Source organism: Amphiprion ocellaris, chromosome 20 (assembly GCF_022539595.1).
Source record: "Amphiprion ocellaris isolate individual 3 ecotype Okinawa chromosome 20, ASM2253959v1, whole genome shotgun sequence".
Lineage (NCBI taxonomy): Eukaryota > Metazoa > Chordata > Actinopteri > Pomacentridae > Amphiprion > Amphiprion ocellaris.
In genome coordinates, this window is record NC_072785.1 from 4176476 (window position 1) to 4197161 (window position 20686).

General features: G+C 39.5%; 1 protein-coding gene and 1 long non-coding RNA gene across 3 annotated transcripts; both read left to right on the forward strand.

The window, feature by feature from the left end:
• Positions 1-1102: 1102 nt before the first annotated feature.
• On the forward strand, positions 1103-5404 carry LOC118471175 (uncharacterized). Its single transcript, XR_004848413.2, has 3 exons — positions 1103-1329; positions 4041-4094; positions 4181-5404. It is a non-coding gene; the product is annotated as an uncharacterized LOC118471175 (long non-coding RNA).
• A 1388-nt stretch (positions 5405-6792) lies between these two features.
• Positions 6793-20325, forward strand: ccr6b (chemokine (C-C motif) receptor 6b). 2 transcript variants are annotated; one of them, XM_055005568.1, is made up of 4 exons: positions 6793-7037; positions 12553-12649; positions 14164-14240; positions 18777-20325. In XM_055005568.1, exon 4 carries the CDS (start codon positions 18786-18788, stop codon positions 19878-19880), a length of 1095 nt encoding a protein of 364 aa, XP_054861543.1. In that variant the 5' UTR covers positions 6793-7037; positions 12553-12649; positions 14164-14240; positions 18777-18785; the 3' UTR covers positions 19881-20325. The 2 variants fall into 2 exon arrangements, 1 of the variants encoding a protein (XP_054861543.1); XR_008599904.1 differs by lacking the exons at positions 14164-14240; positions 18777-20325 and adding an exon at positions 12737-13031.
• The last annotated feature ends 361 nt before the right edge of the window (positions 20326-20686 follow it).

The window sequence follows — 20686 nt, forward strand, 5'->3', positions numbered from 1 at the left end:
TCCATTCTCTTGCCGGAGAACCTGCTCAGGATTTTTGGATTTTGCCTCTGTGACAGTCTGGAGATCTTTTGCTTGCTTTTGAATAGTTTTTTCTTGCAAACTGCAATCATTTTCCAGTTGGTGTATTTTTTGCTGCTGCAGTGCTACCACCTCTTTGTGGTGTACTAAGTCTTTGCTTAACTTTTCTATCTGGGCATCTTTTCTTTCTACGGCTTCTTTAACAGCGAGAGACATTTTCTTGTCCCATTCTGTTTTACTTATGGCCTGCTGCTTCTTCAGCTCCTTTAGCTCATTTTGCAGACAACGAAACTCGGCCCTAAACTTGTCCTTGTTCTTACAGACCTCACAGTCCTGGTCAGTGGTCATTGCGCTCATATCATTTTTCATGGCCTCAATAGTCTCCTGAGCTTTAAGGATTTCAGCTTGGGCCTTAAGCAGGTACTGAGCTAAGGCTTCAGCTCTTCTCTGCTGTCTCTGCTGTATGTGAGCATTGCTGATAGCCGCACTTGGACAGGACATGTGGTTTTCCCTCTTGTTTTCGTCCCGTTTGTTGGCCTCCTCTGCCTGTTGTATTTTCAATTGTATCTCCATCTTGAGCTTGTCAGTCTTACTATTTTTATCTGCAATGGCTTTTGACAGCTCCTCGTTTTTTCTGGCCAAGTCTCTCATTTGTTTATTTAATTCGTGCATACGCTTCTCGTTGCTCTCTAGGTCGTTTGCCAGTTGTATGCGCTCTGTCTCAACACAACTAAGTTGTGCTGTTAGTTTCTTTGCCTCGGCTGTTGGGTCTTTGAGCCGTCTTTCTGTTTGTGTATGTTTCTGACGCTCCATGTTTGGCAGCTCCTTCGCTTCTTCTATGTGCCTTGCTTGCTGGGTTGTTGTGCAGTGGTTTCTCCTCTCTGTCCTTGCTACTAACGTTCTGTTGACTCTGTATTTATAACCTCTGTCATGTGACATCATAGCTGACGTCACACAGAGCACATGACGGTCACGTGTTTGCAGCACGTGACGGTCACGTGTTTGCAGCACGTGATGGTCACGTGTTTGCAGCACGTGACCGTAGCTCTGGGGGACGTCAGCTATGATGTCACCCAGAGTGACCGTTGCTATGTGCTGGAGCTCTGTGGTTTTCATTAGCTAAAACTAATCCTAATACTAAATAAACTAAACTAAATGAAATTGTAGTAATTGTCGAGTCTAACTGGAGGTTTGTAGAAGACACTGAAATCTTGAAGAAACGAAGAGGAGTAAGTGGAACCAATCTGCTGCTGGGTTGTTACCTGGGGCATTCAAAGGGGCGCACACAGCACCTGAGGACGAACTGGTGAAGTGAGTGAGATCACGGTCAAAGTCGCCGTGAGCTTCAGTTTAAAAACGCATTAAGATTTGCGGCCAGCTCTGTAGGACTGATTCGTGTACAAGGCCCGGGTAGCAGCTGGTAAGATGCGGAACTCCGAGCTAGCTGAGAGCGTTTAACCCGCCCTATGTTTGCTGCTGCACCCGGTGTTAGCATTAGCTTTAGCCACGGAGATCGGCGCCATTCACGAAGCGTTTGCAGCTTTAGCTTTTACATGTCTGTGTATGAATAGCTGTCACGTGTTTTGTAATCGGTCAGTTATAAATCAGATTGCAGGCAGATGATGGTTCTAATTAGAGTTTTGTAGCTACGGTTAATGTGCCAGTTTGATTCAGTTGTGTCTGATGTGAAAATTGTCAAAACATAAATTCAGTGTAATATTTGTCAATGAGGTGAAGTTGGTGCATAAAAGGAAATGTTTGTTACTATTTGCTATGAGTTGAAATAATGTGAATGTTGTTCCTCTGTGTTTCTGTTTAAAGGTTTGTCACCTTATCAACTTGTGAAGTTGTCATCTTCTAAACCTGTAACTTTGCTGCCACTTGCTGAAATAAAACGTTTAACTGCAAAATAAAAGAAGGAAAGAAAAAAAATCAACTGTTTGGTCACAGTGGAGTCCAGCTCGAGCTCGGGTAGATGAGATCATCCTTTTTCAAGTGCGGAAACTGCACATTAATTTTCAATTAATGAAATGAAAATTGTTCGTCATTGAAAGTTTGAAACCACTTGACAATACTCCATGCTATTTATGCTTTTATTGTTGTTACTATTTATAGTAATAGCAACAGTAATAATAATCCTTGAAAGTCTGAAAATATATGAATGTACATCAAGAAATAAAATGAAATACTAGAAATAGTAACTTAAAATCTGAAAATTAATGTAAATATATGAATTGGTGGTGGGGTGCCATTTTAAAATATTTATCTAATTAATTACAGGCTTTGTATTAACCTTGATTAATCCCATTTTTGCCATAAAAATATTGGTTGACTGAATTGATGAATAGACGTATACGTGAACTGAAACCAAAAAAATTATGTTTAATTTGTATTTGCATTTTTCCTCTGTCTACTACATTCATAGATTACTGCAAACTCAAAATGCAAATATAGCGATTATATTCAACATTTTACGACTTTTTGTAAACTATAGCACTTTTAGTGTCTTCTAAAGTGGTCTATTATGGGATGGCCACACCGTTAGCCGTTAGCAGGACTGTCGTAGCTAACATTAGCTCTGGTGCTAACAGCAACATGTTTAGCATTGAGGTGATACCGTCGGCTTGAAGTCCTGCAGTGATCAGAAAACTCTTTGTTGCACAATTTGCAAACAGCCAGGCTTTCATCCAAGCTGCCATCGGGAAGATTTTTAAAAGAAAACTTTCCTTCCAACAAGCAAAATTAATCTCATGCTGCTCATGTGCACCAAGACTGTTTACATATTTATATCTTTTAAGTATTTTTAAAAAATTTTTATTTGTACATAGTGTGCCTTTTTCTATTTTTTATATATAGCTGGGAGTCCCCAATCGTAATTTTGCTGTGTGGAAACACAATGTCAATAAAGATTCTTGATTCTTGATCTTCCTTCACTGTTCACCAAACCTCCTATAGGGGCTTTCGACCAGGGTGGAGCCCGTTCGGAGTCGGAGCCAGTGCCCGACTTGGCGCCGTTTTTTTGTCTTTCCACCACCGGAGCTGCGGCTCCAGGCTCCAAAAACTGGGGCCGTTTCGGGCACCAACTCGTAGCTGGGCCAGAGGTGGCCAGAGTTGAGAGCCAAGCATGTCACGGGCAGGGGGCGGGGTGACATCTAAAAACATCTAAAAAGATAAACATAGATATGGTCATCAACTTATTGCGCGTGTTTAACCCCCAAGTAATCAATGCAAGCGTAGTCGAAGCTAAGTAGCTAAGCTAACGCTAGCACGTTTACTGTTAAGTATCCAAACGTCTTTGATAATTACCTTTCTTCTCAAACGTGATCGCCGGGCATTGGAGCGGCGACGCCGATGGGTAACCCCTAACAGAAGGTTTTGCTGCTCAACGATGGCGAGACACACTAGCAAAGCCATGAACACCACTCCAATGAAGTCCTCCATTGTTGTGTGGGTTTCCGTACGGCGCGAACACTGTTGAACGGCTACATACGCAGTGACGTACACACGCAGTGACGTACACACGCTTTGTGGTGGCGCAATGACGCAGCTCCAACTTTGCTCCTTCTGAATGGAAACACAAACCCGTTCTGGGGCGGCACGAGATTTGAACCAAAAAAGCACTGGCTCTCAACTTTGAACCAACCTAGCACCTGGTGCTCTTTGGTTGAAAGCCCCTACTAGTGTGCTGTGTATCTTCTTCACTGCAGACCATAGACCATATGCTGCAGACAGACTTTAGGTCTGCCACCTACTGGGCTGGAGTGTTCATCAGTGTTACCAGTGTGCCACAAATTGGGGAACTGAGAAAGGTGCGATTAAATGCATTAATTTATGTAACGCGTTATTTCTTCTGCAAGTAATTAATCAAAATTCACGCGTTAAAGTCCCAGCCCTAGTTTCCACACATCTTATTAAGACCAGTCCACTCACCTTTCAATGCAACACGAACCACAGAACAAAGTTCATGTGAATGTAAAAATAATGATTAGCATATATACTATTTTATTTTTTCTTGTTTGCAGATTGGGATCGATGCCAAACACGTGTGGCTGCCGAACACAGCAACGCAGGACGAGGTTGGAGATAAACTGTCATTATCTCTCTCTCTGACATCCAGCTGTGATTAAAGTCTGACCGCCTGCTGTTCACTGTCGTTGTGCAGGTCCTGCAGAGCATCATGTCGGTCCACGGTCTGATCGTCCAACTCCCTCTGGACCCCGTCAACCGCATCAACACCGAGTTCATTACCAACGTCGTCAATCCAGAGAAAGACGTGGACGGGTACATGGTGTCCTACGGCTCTTGTCGTGTCCTGTTTTTTTTGTTTTTTTTGTGTGTGTGTGTGTGTGTGTGTGTGTGTGTGTGTGTGTGTGTGTGTGAAGTCTGAGTTGTATTAATGCAGGGAAATTGTCTCGAGGTGATCTGAACGACTGTTTCATCCCCTGCACCCCCAGTGGCTGCATGGAGCTCATCAGACAGACAGGTCACACACTGGAAACACTGGAAAACTTCAGCTTAGTCCAGACACACTCAATTAATTTAACCTATCGAACATGGCAGATAAGTTGGGATAAATTATGTCTATTTACAACTGAATGTCAACTGCAAACGAGTGAATCAAATATGTCAGCAGTGAATATCTCAGTAAAATATTTCTGACAGTGTATTTGTTTCTTCATGTGCTTCCTGCAGCATTATGAAGCAACTCGCTGGTTCAGGAAAGATTCTTAGAATATAGTTTTTGTCACTGAATTAAAACCAGCATCTTTACTGACCCTAAAGCACAGACAGGATTCTGGATGTGAACCTGGTTTCTGGTGTCACATTGCTAGACTTTCTATGTCCTCCATCCACCCTGACCTCCTCCTACAGACTTGAAAAATAAAATAAAAAATAAAACAAAAAAATGATAATATATTTCTGCATATGTGTGTATCAGATCTGAAGACTTCGTGTCTCATTTCAGAGTTTTCAGGTTTTTGAAGATTCTGAAAATGAGCTGAATTTGAAATAGTTTCAGGTGATGCTGCTTCTAAATATTCCAAGGATTATTTTCAGAGGAGACTATCTTAAATCATCAAGTTTTAAATATTTTGAAGAGGAATTTTTAAGAGTTCATTGTTTTTATGAAGTTTCACAGATAATCTTTTTACTTTTCACATTGTTGGATTTATTTTGGAGTGTTTTATGCTGTGATTAGTCCTGGTGTTTTATTCTGTAAAATATGATGAATATTCTTGATTTTTATAGTATACTGTGCAATACTATTCTGTGTACATATACTAGCAGGACATATGCTCCACAAGTATTTTTCTGTTTAAATAAAATCTGTGCAATATAGATAATAATTTGTGCTATATTAATACTTATGTCAACATTTCCATTTATGAAAGAATCTGTGCAACACCACTGGTATGTGCAATAATATTATTTCTATAATCAGTACTTATGTATATCTTCTATTATTTTGGTTATTCTGTTATTTTTGTATAAATTTTTCTAAATGTTTGCACTATCTTGACTGCTGGAACAATGCAAATGTCCTCACCGCTGGATTAATAGAGGCTTATTGTGTCTTATCTCATCTTCTGAGACATTTATTCCAAATATTTCCACTGAATCCTGAGAGTCTAAGTGAGTCAGCAAGCATTTACAAAAATATGACCCTTTTGTGTCAAAATGAAGACAGATTTTAACAACATAATGTCAACAGATAAACAATCTAAAAAGGTCAAATTAGTGATTGCATCAGTATTTACCCCACTGAAACCAGGGTTCAGTCGATGCATCTTTGGCTGAATAGAAAGTTCTTAATATTCTTGTCAAAAAAAGAAAAGCCAAATCAAGGTGTTCCACATTAAAATACAGAAATAAAATTAACACTGTACTTCCTCAAAGTCCCAGAGACTCACACATCCAGTTTGAAATGAATCGGATGAACAGATAATTGAAAAACTCAAGAAAGATTCTAGAACTCTGCTGTAGAACTGTGTAATGTTTTGTTTCAATGTGTCATGTATTGTGATGTTTTCATTGTGACCTGCCAAAGGAGTGCAGATGGAAATTAGCTTAAATCTAACTCTGGTGCAATACATCAAATGGCACTATTTATGTTTAATATTGTACATATTCCCTTTTTAAATAAATTGATTAATAATAATAATAATAATAATAATAATAATAGTATCAGGTCACTGTAAATCTTTACATCAATGCAAAGCTTGGGAATGCAAATGAAGGCAACTATTTATCACATTGCAAAACTGATTAGTGCCATGCTGTAGCAATAAAAGGGTGGGATGGGGATAAAACATAAAAAAAGATGTTCATCGTTGGATTCTGGGTACAAAATGCAGTTTCTCTTTTCACTAAACTCCTCAAGCATCTGTAGAATCCTCTTTACCTGAATGAGCACCTGTACCTGCTATTTTAGTGAATACAAAGGTGTGTTCTGTGGTTGTGTAGGTGTAAGTCAATGATCAACCTAATCATGCCACACTAATACCAGTTTATCTTTCTGAACTTCAAAGCTAGCTTAACTCAGTCACTGTAACGTTAAAGTCTTGACAATAACTGAAATTTTAACACAACCACTTAGATTTTTCCTTCCCAGACTGTTGTAGATGAAATCCACAGAATTTAACGAGGTCGACGTCCTCACCAGCCAGTATGTGTCAACAGAGGTGAGACCAGACCAGAAGAGGGTGCTGGAGCTGCTCCGGTGGATCTGCTGTGACGTCACTGTGGTGGGCGGAGACAGAGTTGAACCAGGAAGCTGTCTGGCAGGTGAAAGGAAAAGGAACAGGTAGTCAAAACAAATGGAAAGTTCTCACAGACTCACGCCACCCAGAGTTGGATTTGATTGATTAAAAGCTCTGAGTGGATTTTAAAACTGGACAGAAGAGGATGGAAGGTAGTTTTTTTTTCCTTTTTGAGAAATGGTGTTCCCGCCTTTGGTTTTAACGCTGCAATCCTCCTTTGAAGATGGATCAGCACGTCTGGACAATCACAGGCAGAAGGTAAGAACAAATCTCCAAACACTTGGGCACAGACCAACCAACTCTGGCACAGGTGTCTAATCAGCAATAAAACTCACCCTTACATTTAATGGTTCACCTTGTGGTAGCCGGATTTTTACCTTTTTTGAAATAGACCACTAAAAAAATGCATATGCTGTGAGTATGGGGCGTCATTCACAGTAAACATGTTGTTCAGCTGGAGAATCTCCGTCATCATTGTTCACAGCACAAACTGACAGATGCTGAAAGCCGTCAATTTCCTGAAGACGTTTGTCTTCCTCTGTATCATTAGAATAACTCAAGCGTACAGAGAAAACAACAGCACCTTGCATGTATTGGGACAGCTAGCCTGCACCAGTAATAGAAGAGAAATTCATGTGGGAGACATTTCTGTCTGGATTATTCCAGCAAAACTGGTGACATTTCATGGTCATGAAGTGAAGGCGAGGAGAGGAGCCTTATTATAACCTCTCTAGATGACTGGAAATTAGGTTTGAAGCACACAGAAGACCAACTGGCCTCCGAAAGAGAAAAGTGCTGGTGAAATTGAGCTTGCAGAAGACACAGTTAAATACATGGATATTTCAGAAGTTCTAGGCAAACTTCACCAATAAGTCTGTAAAATATTCTATATGAAAATTACACCCCTTCACCTCAATTAACTTTAACAGGTCAGTAGAGCTACTGAGAAACCTGTGCTGTTCGTACACGTATTACAGACCTACAACAAGCTGCTGAATAACTAAAATCATCAACTGTATTTAAAGAGGTTAAAACACACCTTCAACTCATCCATAAACACTCAATATATGATTTACTTGTACAGTATTGCAGATTCTGAATCAATGGTATGATGTGAAATAATAGTGAAAATTTCAGGGATCAATATATGATTGAGGGACTTTTGAAGTCCATGGGGTATATCTTGCATACATTTTTATTAAAATTTAAAAAATTGCAGTTTTTTTAAATGTTCATTTGGATCATGTCTTTGCAAATTCCCTAATTATTTATTACGGAAACAATCATTTATTAATAAAAATGACTGGATATCACTAAAATATCAACTAAATAACCGTCACAATTTAATAACAACCACCTTCTGATTAGCTTAACAATAATAAAATAAGCTGATTCACAAATAGTTTTGATTGTGTTCTTTTTATTAAGTTCAGATAATCATGACAGATATTTTTTTGGCAACATATCAAATTTTATATGGAAAATAACAAACTGTATCTGTGTCCGACGAATCACTTTCAACTAATTGACCCATTACAAAAACACCTCTACAGGAAGTGTGTTAATTCCAGATCACATGACCTGCTCCACATGATGTCATTTCCTCCTGAAGAAAAGACTGGCCAGACTCCAAGGCTTTCTGACTTATTTAATATAAAGTAGTCAACAGGTTTACTGCAATATCTTTAGAAATAATTTTCAATTTCAATTTTATTCAATTGCATATATAATATTTAGAAGAATCTTTCTGTAAAAATGCCATGTGGTGTTTGGTTATAGGCGGCCATGTTGATTTTAGACCTGAAAAAGCAAAAATGTCAACTATGATCTCTGTCAGCTATGTTATATATTGACCCTGTCATTGGTTTTAAGGCTGTGGAAATCTAATTGTGTGACTGGTTTAATTTGAGTCCCACTGATATGTAACGCTGCTCCTCTGCCTACATTCAGTTCTACATTCTGAGAGTTTCCTGACTCTGATTCAATATCCCTTTGTGATGTCAAATGATAATACTGTTTATTGCTCTGTGGACTGAAAACCCTCCAGATAATGAGACATTCCAGCATGGGTCATCTGCTTGAACAACAGAAAAATCCACCTCTGATGAGACACGAGATGAGTATGATGATAATTTGATCAGTAATATGAATATAAAACTGTAGAATGTACAATACTGTGCAAAAGCTTTACATGAATAAAAACTACAGTGAGGAATCTCTAAAAAAAAAGTCATACCTTGAGTAGTAGAGGTCATCGTACAGGCATCTGACATTTCCTTTCAGCCTCATTAAAGTTGTGAATAGATAACAAAATATTGACCTTTTTTGCATTATTGCTACTTGTGCTCAGTTATTTTCTGTGTTAATCAAAACTTTAAAAAATTAAACAAATTTTCAACAGCCATTAAATTACACTCATTATCACTGTTCTTATCACCAGTCCTTATTGATATTATACAGCAATATTTTTCTTGTGAAAACAATTGTAATAATACAATATATCATCAATTTAACAAACAAATCTGTAAAATTATAGAACCATTTCTTGATCAACTATGTCACAAAAAGTCCCACAATTATCTATTCACCTATTTGGTGCGGCCACCTGTTCTCTGAGGTTTGCTTGCACACACTTTTTCAAGGTTTTCGGTAACTTGCCACAGTTCCTCTGTGGATTTATGCCGTCTCAGCTGCCTCTGTTTGTTCGTATAAACCTGGACTTCCTTCATGAGTTGAGATCAGGGGCCACACATCTGCTGCAGGACTCCTTGTCCTCCTCATCGCTGAATATAGTTCCGACTGACAATTTAGGGCCATTGTCTTGCTACAGAATGAATTTGGGAGGATCAGATGGCTCCCTAAGGTTTCTGCATGATGGATAATAATCGAATGCTTAAACCTTAATGCCCTCTATGTAATGTAATCTAATGTCATATAATTGCAATACAAAGACAGGTGACAAATTAAAGGAACCTACTGGGTCACCACATGCTGTCAGAACAGCTTCACTGCATCGATTCTCCAACTCTCTGGAGCTTTACTGGAATGATGAATCATTCTTCCAAAAGATGTTTCCTCATTTGGTGTTTTAATGATGGTGATGCAGAGTGTAGATGCTCAGTTTAGCAGAGATCTGGTGACTGAAGGTCACAGCATATGATTTACATTATTTTCAGACTCATCAAACCAATCAGTGACCCCCAGTAACCTCTGGATGGATTCACCGTTGTCTGGGAAGGTACCAGTCCACTTCGGATCGAAATTTATTAAAGAAAATATTGCATCAGAGGGTAAAGCTGATCACTCAGAACAACTTTGCACTGATTTGCAGTGACTTCCTTCCTGTAAGGGGACAAGTAGAAACAAACAATGCCAGAAAAATGCTCCCCGCAGAATAACAGATACTGGATCCTCTCTTTGTTGGGGTCAAGCATTCAGGGTTCTCCTTTATTAGTCATCTGTCTATAGGCAAGTGTAAGTACAAAGATCAGAATGATAAGTGCACTTCTTCTTCCCACAGAATACTAATAGCATGCCCTTGGGTAAAATAGAGCACTTGTCTGGATGATGACTAAGGTCTCTGAAATCTACAGAGGCTGGACAAACCACACATGAACCTTGTTTCCACCTACTTGTGCATCTAGTTTAAATTTTAGACACTGAGGAAGGAGAATGAACTTTTAGACTGTGCAACCCAAACGGCTGGTTAGTCACCAGTCTGTTGCTGATGCTGTAAACTGCAGGAGAATGCCAACTGTTGGACCTCTGTCAGTTGGACTTCTGGCTGGTTCTGCTTAGATAAGCCTCTGTCAGTTAAGGAGGGACTTCTGGTGGGAGGGAAAGGTAGGGAGGAAGAGGGTTCTTGTGTTCACAGGGACACCTCTGGTCCTGGTGAGAGGTATGGGAAGAAATACTGGACAGTAGCATTTTGGTTCAGAGGATGCAGGAAGGGGAGAGAGGAGAAAAAGCTAGAGAAAAGCTGGAGATAATGCTAGACAGAACTTTTTTTTGTTCAAATTTCCCGGGTTTCTCTCAAAGACTGTTAAGAAAGCTCTGTCATAGGACAAAGGGAGGCGTAGGGGGACACGTCTGGTTCCGTTTAGATAAACTTCTGTCAGTTAAAGAGGGAGGGACTTCCGGTTAGTTAGGGTTAGGGGTTGCTACGCAGATTTTGGGTTGCTAGGCAGATTAGAGTACTGGCAGGCGGGACTTCCGGTAAAAAAACGAAAGAAAGAAAGAAAGAAACATCTGTTGGGGCGTGGTAAGGCGGGACTTCCAGTTGTGACGTGGCAGCTTCTGAGTGGGACCTGTCAAAATTTGATGAAAGGTGGTTTATATTACTCTCAGAGACGAGGAGCTAAATCGAACAGAAGACGAGGCTCGGAGGATGGACGCAGAAAGGCAACAAGATGTCCTGAAGGTCTTAAAACTCCAGCGGGTTCAGATAAGCTTTAAAGAGACTACCACAGGTTTGGCTCAGTTTAAAAAAAAAAACATAAAGCAGTGGTCCAGCTAAGTTAGAAAGAAATTCCAGAAACATGGTGTGCAATAGGCTTGAATGTGTCCACCTGCCACCTTATTGTCTCATCTCTGTCACTCTCACTCAAATAAAAGCAGGTAACAGACAGAGCAGGTCCTCCCCTGGCTGTCAATAACCTGCATCACCAATTTTACCCTCTACTTTACTCTTTACTACAGTATTGGGCACACAGTCCGTGACAGCAGTGGTTTCTATTCAAGAACAGCAAAAGTCTAAGTATTCATAGAGGTTGGAGAGGTGTCAGCCACTATGATATCTATAAGTCTTTGATTTATGAATGCATCCACTGCAATTTAATTAAACTATGCATCTCACTGCAAAAAAGGGACACAGTTACATAAGAATAATATCATAGAAGTAGCTAAAAGCATCATACAGCGAACTACAGCTCCCTGACCTTCCTGATTATTGGCTGTGCGTGTTTATGGTTTCAATTACGGTCCATCTCTTCCCATACATCTCCACCAGGGGTGGTCGGTGTGGGGATGGAGGGGCAGTTGTCAGCATCACTGAGGCGCTCCCCTTGCAGGACATCCTCAGTGTTCTCTCTCTGCAGCTCGCCCGGCACCACTGAAGCATTGGCCATGCTGTGGAAGAGAGGGAAGGTCACCCTGCAGCTCGTTTCTACAGCACAACTTAGAGCAACAGTTTCTCTGGGATCTCTGACTGTGCAGATTTCCAGTCTAAAAAAAGCTGCAGCTATATATTTGAACACCTATACAACAGAGTGTGAAGGAAGTATGAATAGAATAAGTGGAACTGCAACAACAAGCTGACAGCAATTAAGACAGTGAAGGACTTAACATCAACAGAAACAGAGTTTTCTTTAGCTGTAAATACTCCAGGTATGCTGGCGTGAGGCGAGTGAGCTGCTGAGCAGTGGTTGCTGTGGCAGAGATGGTCAGCATATCCTCTGAATCACATTTCTCCCAGTCATAAGGGTCCTTCTCCAGCACATTGTGGCTCTTCATGGCATTCTCAAACACTGACATCAGGAGTTGTCACAGACAAAAGAAAACAGCATGCATCAGCATTTGACGACTGGAGAGGAATAAACAGGAATAAACAGTCCCTGCTTCAGCATGAGTCCATGGCCAAATGTCTCTTTCAGTTTTTCCACTTGTTCCTGGGACGAGAGTAAAAAAATAAGCGAGTGAACAACTTTGCTACATGTTACAAATCTGTACTGAGGAAGTTACAGAGGCACATGCTTTGTTTTTCATTTTCCTCCAGGGAAGCTGACCAACCATGAACTCAACCAGCATGTAGAAGCGAGACCACAGGTCGTCATGGCGACCCATTTCCTGCAGATTCAGACACACAGCAATAAGTAGGTAACAGGTAAATAGGAATAAACTACAAGAGGGATTGTGATGGCACTTTATCATTAATTGCCTTTTCCTCTCCATTTTTCTAGCAACACACTACTTCCTGCAGTACAATGCTGTTCTAATAATGTTCTGGAGGGTTCCACGGTGTGTTCCAACACTACTTTATGCAGACAGAGGGGGTTAGAAGGAATCTAGAAAAGTTGGGACACATGTAGGATTTGGTAGCACCAACTTTCAAGGCTTGATCAACCTCCATTGCTGCAGAACAGCTTTAACCTTACCTTTTTTTAACCTCTGGCAGTTCACCACTTACCTTTGTACCATTTCATGCTGTTCATTGCACTTCAACTACTTGAATTTCAATAAAAAACTGGAAAAATCTGGGCGTTCTAAAATTTTTGACCGGTAGTGTACTTTAATATTTAATGTTACTTTTGTCTTACCTCACTACAAATCTCTAGTTCTCTTTTATTTACCTCTTTGCATGCTGTGTGAACATAATGTAGGTGTGAAATCACAGCATTCAAAACTATCAGGTATGTTGAAAATTGTGACAATAAGATTCTTATTCAAGTTTTCTCCAGCTTCAAGCTTCTGTGGAATGTTTATATAAAACTTTATTTTCATGCAACTTTACAGTTTACTGAGTGTTACTGTGATGATGATTTAGATTTTATACATGAGGTCCAAAAGATGGTTTTACCCTTTTGAAAATAGGCTGATCCAGCATTCTGTCCATATAAATTATGAACAGTTGTTAGTAATAACACATTATTCCCAAGCCACACTTTATCTAGAACCAGCAAAATAACAGCGCTATCTGCTGGTCATTTTGAGGAAAAGCATGAACAGTTTGCACAGTTGAATAGGTTTGAATATCTTGTATATTCTTAAAGTAAATTGAAAAATGAAAACAAAAGGTAGAGCAAATCCCAACAAAACCAAAACGGGGTGAGGTTAGAAGAGAAGATCGTCTGAGGTTTCAGAGGCAGTCAGACGGAGGAAGAGAAGCAAACTTTGGCTTCGCAGCTTCTAAAATGTTATTCTGAATTGAAAAAATGATTTGAAAAAGATTTTCTGTGTCTTAAAGTCAGACTTGTTTTCATCACATCGTCTAAAACACATCCTTTGTTTAAACATGACCTCTGAGGGGGCAGCTGCTGAGAAACTAAACCACTGGGAGGACATTAGGCAATCTTGAGGTAAATCAAAGAAGACTTTGGTAGGCAAAAGAACTTTCAAAGTGAGCCTGCAGGGATCTTCCCCCATACGCTCAGTGATACAGAAGATACAAAGTGTTGCTAGAAGCATCAGATAAGGACGATCTGTTTATGGGCGCAGTGACAGATGAAGTTGAGATCAAAAGCAGGAAGATCAGTGCACTTTACTCACAGTACAGAGCCTGTGAGAGCGACAGTGTGGTTTTGGCTTTAGCTTCTTCTTTTGATTTTTTTTGAGCACAGTAGTTGTGAGATAAAGCCCTCACACACCTGAACTCTTTCTTCACAAGCAGCTCTCACACCGGTGAAGTTCTGCTACCTGGAAGGAAACATTTATTCACACTGACAAGATAAAACCTCATTCTGCAAGGTAAGTACGCTCTGAGCACAAAATATAAGATCTATCTTTAGTTAGATTTTTTTTTTAAATTGATGACTGTTGATTCATTGATTGATCATGTGCAACATCAGGTCTCATAGGCAAGATTAATTTTTGAGTTGAAAATTGTGGGGTCATGTCCATTTATGAGCCGTTTTCTTCGCCCCATTCTGAAATGAACTTGAGAAATAATGTAGTCAAGAGTTCTGAATTTTGTATCCTCATTGACAAGTACATATGGTCTTCAGTAGAACCCTGCTTTTATAGAACAATACAAACCAGTTAAATGACCCTGCAAATTTGTTTTTTTAAAAAAGGGGATTTTCCACCAACCGTAAAACCTTCATTATTCACCAGAAGAGGCAGATTTTTATCCTGTGATTGGCACCAATCGGATCTTTAACAATGTAGAGTATGGTGCCAGTCAGAGGTCTACTTTATGTGATTTAAAACAAACATTAAAATGCATTTTTTTTACATTAATGTCGATGTTTGAACATACGTGATGTTAGTGTTTAGTCCCTCTTTTAAAGTAGTTCATACCCAGTTATTTGGAAAATGGGTTTCCCATTTCAACATTGATGTCCAAAGTGTTAACCACTGCTGACATCAGCGCACCACGTAATCTTTCTATCAACTTTCCCAAAATATTCAGTGTTCAAATATTGGCCATGAATGCAAAAAGCATTTTTTTTCTCATAAAATATGCCTCTGACTGACACCACACTGTAGTGGAACTTGTAGAAGCTACACTTTATGATTAAAATTGTACTCGTTAATTTAGGGGCACCATCCTCAGCTTGCCTGAGGAAATGATCAATTTAAGGTAAGTCTCAAAGAGACTTTGATTAAAATGAAGTTGATCAGTGTCATTCTGAAAGTCCTAAACTCTGATTTCAATGACTTCCGGTTCCCAAAACAAAGAAATACACGGTAGAAGCGATGATAATTATATACAAACATTTATTAACTAATACTATAAATAAACAATAAACAGCAACAGACAGTGAATAAATGAATAAATGCAGATAAATAAACTAATGAACTGTGATCATCGCTGGAAGCAGTTGGTAGAGAAGGTGATGAATTTAGAATTACTTTGAAAATTGGAAAACCAATGGTAATTTGTAAATTCACCCGTTTAGCAGAAGGAAAGTGATACTTGTGTAGCCTTTGTAGTAGTGAGAGGGAGGCTGCTGCAGAATGTGGAGCTGTGATGATCTGCTGGTTGAGTTGGTTCAGGAACGCAGAGACAAGAAGACACTTTGGCAGGTTTGCATTGCAAAAGTGTGCCGAAGTAAAAAACACTAAGAGTCAAAGCTCATAGCTATCAAGAAAATATTTTCGCTGCGGTAGTTCTCAAGTAATTCTTAAGTCCAGTAGCATTCTTCTAGGAGTTGCATTTTCCTAAGATCCTTATGTTCTAGAAGCCCATTCTTACAAGCCCAGTTACAAACCTAAGGTGAATTGTTCTAAAAGCCCAAATTACATTCTTAAGGTCAAAAACAAAAACTCAAGAAAGCCCAAAAGAAAAGCTAAAACAAAGTTAAACTCAAAAACTTAACTCAGTTGCATTCCAGTGACTTTCCTCTATATAGAAAGCTTTGGAGCCAAATTCAAATCAGCATCTAACCAATCATGGATGTGTTCCTCCCAATGGGTGGTGTTGAGCTTCACTATCCAGGAGAAGTCAGAGGCCAAATACCTTTAAAACTTACTCTTAGTTCATTTCTTAAATGTGGAATTCCAATTGTTCCATATTTATGGTGATCACAGATCTGAAATAACACTGAATAAATGATTAAAATGACACCAAACACATGTTTATCTCATATAGTTCCTGAGAAAATAATAAAAGGTGTAAACATAAGAATAAACTTATAAATTGTAGACTTTAGGCTACATGAAGGTAAACTTATAACATGGTTAAACATAAAAGCATATACATTCACTAATAATAAGAAAAAGAAGATATAGGGAGAATATATGCTTAGAGTGAAAAGTCTCTCTGTGTCTTTTATGGCTGTGGTCTGTGACAGAAAGAGAGGAGGAGGTGTTTGTGTATCATGTGTGCATCTTCCACAAACACTTCAGATTCCATGTGTTCTTCTTCCATCCTGGTCCTGATCAACCTGGTATCAGAAAGTCCAGATCGGAATTCTGATGATGGTGCATTTCTTTGATGCTCTGATTTAAACTGTTCTATTCATTGCTTAGTAGAAAGTTCTGTGTGTTAGTTAGGGAGATCATAAGGTCAGAATGCCAGTCCTGCAGAGGTGTGGTTTTCCTCACAGTTGACACTTGATGACCTTGATCAGATTCTAGTGGAGGTAGGAGGCATCCTTTTGTCTCCAAAAGTGCCGTGAGTGGTCCTTTATTCGTAAACGTCCGATCACCAGATGTTCCATTTGGAGGTGAATTTTGGGTTAGCTGTCTCCTGAAATGGTGTCTTACCAAATTTACAGCTTTGAGAGAGGTGCTCTACAATGTTCTGCTCCTTGGTACGCTACAATACTCTACACTGTTAAAGTTCCTACTGGTGCCAATCACAGGAAAAAATATTCTGCTTTTTCGGATGAAAAATAAAGGTTTAATGGTTGGTGGATTATCTGAATAGAAAAATAGACATGGACAGTTTTTGACCAAATTTTTACCATCATATAACTGATTTGTATGATCCTATCAGAGCAGGGTTGTAGCATTGAAGATCAGATGTACAGATTAATGAGCCTGCAAAATTCAGGACTCTAGCTACATTATTTCTGAAGTTACACTACTGTTCAAAAGTTTGGAGTCATCCAGAAAAAACTCCCACTTTTATCCATGTGCTAACATAACTGCACAAGGGTTTTCTAATCATCAATGAGTCTTTCAACACCATTAGCTAACACAATGTAGCATTAGAACACAGGAGTGATGGTTGCTGGAAATGTTCCTCTGTACCCCTATGGAGATATTCCATTAAAAATCAGCTGTTTCCAGCTACAGTAGTCATTTACCACATTAACAATGTCTACACTGGATTTATCATTCATTTAATGTCATTGAAAAAAACCTGCTTTTCTTTCAACAATAAGGACATTTCTAAGTGACCCCAGACTTTTGAACGGTAGTGTACGTCACTTCAAACACTGATTCACAGAATGGAGTGAAGAAAACAGCGCAAAGAATTGACATAACCCCGAACTCTTTAAGACTTTTTAACTCAAAAACTAATGTTACCTATGACCCCTGATTTTACATGTTATAGCTACTAAAAAATCAGACAAATATGAAATGATCAGGCGTGAAGATTTTTTTTTTATAAAAAATGGTGACCTGATGTGGAATGACTTGTACACATGATTCATTGTGTAGTTTTAAGTGTGTTATACTGAGATGTTGTTATTTTTCCCCTCAGTTGAAAGGTTAGTTAAAGTTCAATTTTAAAGTTTAAGTGAAATGCTCAGCTTTAAACCTTTAACATGAGTGATCACCTTTAAAGGTTTAAAAGTGTTAAATAAAATGACACAGACTGGCAGTTCTGTAAAACATGGGAACATATTTATAGAGTACCCGAAGTTCTCAAATTGTATTTCAATAGAGAAGGCCTGTTCCTTTCCTGTTATGCTATCTTCCCCAACACATATCTGCAAAACCTAATACCTTCCTCATTGACAAGTGCTATTGTATTATACTGCATCTCACTGTAGGGATTGGTGAGAAGTGAAACTGCTGAAACTAGAAATGTATCATTTTTTTGGTTGTTTTTTTTCGTCCAGCAGGTTTTTGAAGAAGCTGAAGCTTGTGCTACCATTTGCATAAATAACAAAGCATGTCTTAACTACTGTGTTGTACGCATCAGGGGTATAACTTTACATCAGTCAAAAACATAATGTGCATGCATCTTGGAAAAAGAAGTCGATTTTTAGTGAGGTTGTTGGTGTTTACTGAGTACATTTCTGTCAGTGACCCTCCTACATGTGTTCTGTTTCTCACTGATACATCTGAGATCCTCACTGATAAGGATCATATCACTTTTTGAGATCAGACAAAGCACAAAGTGCAGCCACCTGCAGCCTCCCTCAGTGTGCGTTTACTCACAGTCTGATGGGGCTGAAATTGGGTCATTCACAAACCGAGGTGGAACTGAACTAGAACATTGCCTTTTATCCTGTAAACAGACAGAAAGCTGTGATCAGAATCTTACTCAGTCTACACACGGAGCAGCCCACTCGCCCTTTTTAATCCTTATTTAGGTAATTAGGAGGTTAAAAAACTTTCCAAATGTTTGCACTGTGTTATATCATATATTATAAGCTGCTTCTGTGTTTTGTGTCAGTACCCTTTTCTATCTTATTGTGTAAATTAATTGGAACTTTTGGACAAATGTAGTGGAGTCAAAAGGACATTAGTAGTTTCCTGTGAAATGTAGTGTGATGTATAAGATGAAAAGCCTTATGATATAATAATAGCACTATTTTTTGTTACAGATCATTTTTGCAAACATCTTGTGTTCAGTGTTAATGGCAGTCTTTTCTTCTCCAGGTTTAAAACATGCAGTCAGACACTTCAGACTATGACTACAGTACACATGATTACTTAAACGACACGGATGATGGGCTGTGCAGCCTGGACCTCCACCCTGTGGAGGTCACCACCAAAACATACATCTACTCCATCATCTGTGCCTTGGGCCTGATGGGCAATGCTCTTGTTATGGTCACCTACATATTCTACAAGAGAACCAAGACGATGACAGATGTCTATCTCTTCAATGTGGCTGTGGCAGACCTGATTTTTGTGGTGGCTCTACCGTTTATCATATACAATGAACAGTACAGCTGGTTAATGGGCCCTGTGGCCTGTAAGATTCTGCGGTCAGCCTACAGCATAAACCTCTACAGCGGCATGCTGCTGCTGGCCTGCATTAGCGGCGACCGTTACGTTGCCATCGTCCAGGCTAGACGCTCCTTTGGGCCTCGCTCACACACTATGATCTACAGCCGTCTTATCTGCTCAGCTGTGTGGGGGTTTGCAGTCGCTTTGACTCTGCCCACACTCATTTACACCGAGCGCTTTGAAGAGCCCGATCTAGGAAATCAGACTTTCACTGTGATGTGTCAGCTGCATTTCATTGAGGGTGACACAGCAAAGCTGATGAAGGTGATGGTACCAAGTCTTCAAATGGCCATTGGCTTCCTGTTGCCTTTGATCATGATGGTGCTGTTCTACTCCAGCATCATGTACACCCTGCTGAGAGCACAGAGCAGCCAGAGGCACAAAGCCATCCGCGTGGTTTTGGCGGTCGTTGTGGTTTTCATCGTGTGCCATCTTCCCTACAACGTGGCTCTGCTGAGCCACACCCTGGATCTTTTTAAGCAGAGGAGCTGTGAGGCAGAAAAGATGAAACTCGGAGTCCTGGCCATTTCCAGAAGCGTAGCCTACCTCCACTGCTGCCTCAACCCCATCCTCTACGCCTTTGTCGGAGTGAAGTTCAGGAGCCACTTCAGACAAATAGTGGTGGACCTATGGTGCTTTAGCAAGAAGTACATCCACTCTGCTCGATCGTCTCGTGGGACATCCGATTTCTGTGTTTCAGGCTTAAAGTCCTCAGATGGCTCCAACAACATGTTGTCGTTCAGTGCGTGACCTGCAGCCATGCAGGCTGTCCTCTAACCCGAGCTGCAACTTCACTGTAGCAATACAGTGGAAGGGATGAAAGCATCTGTGTAAAATGCCAAAGGTTTTTAAATGAAAGCAAAATGTAGTTTATAAGAAATCCAACGTATCCTGAGTACATGTTAGCTACCTTCCATATAGCATAGAATGGAACTCTTTTTCATGGTAGACTAACATTCTAACTGAATGTAACTGATATGATAGAAAACTGAGCTAGATACAAACATTTTTATGACTGTTTTATTATTGTACTGGTGTCACCATCATGCCAGCCTTTTGTTTTCTTGTTTCTTGTTGCTGTGTATAAGATGCTGAGTAAGTCTGTTCATTTTAAAAAGCTTTACGATTTTGTATTTTGTGCAACTACTGATACTGTTTTGTTACATTCTGAATAAACATTTTGTCTGAAAAAGTGCATTTAAAAATTTTTTTTAATGCAAAATTTACCTAAATTGGTGATTTCCTGGCATCAGTGGTCAGGGAATTTGAGACCTCTATCTCACATCGATAAGGTCTAGTAATTACTACACACTTTAACATAGATTTTATGTCTGGTGATGTGATTTTTGAACTAGACTGTAAAAAGTTTCATTTGTAGCTAATGCACATTTTACTAGTAAACACTAATCACCAATATTAACATGTCAATTTATACCTTCATGTAAAAGCTAAACTGCTTACAAGTTTCAATTCCTGACAATCCAGATAAGAGACAAAGATGTGCAGATGCAGACCACGGCTTTCCCACACTAAAACAATGTTAGTGTTATGATTCA

Bases quoted from the DNA above. Each gene is read 5' to 3' on its own strand.
- ccr6b (XM_055005568.1), top strand. From the start codon at position 18,786: ATGCAGTCAGACACTTCAGACTATGACTACAGTACACATGATTACTTA.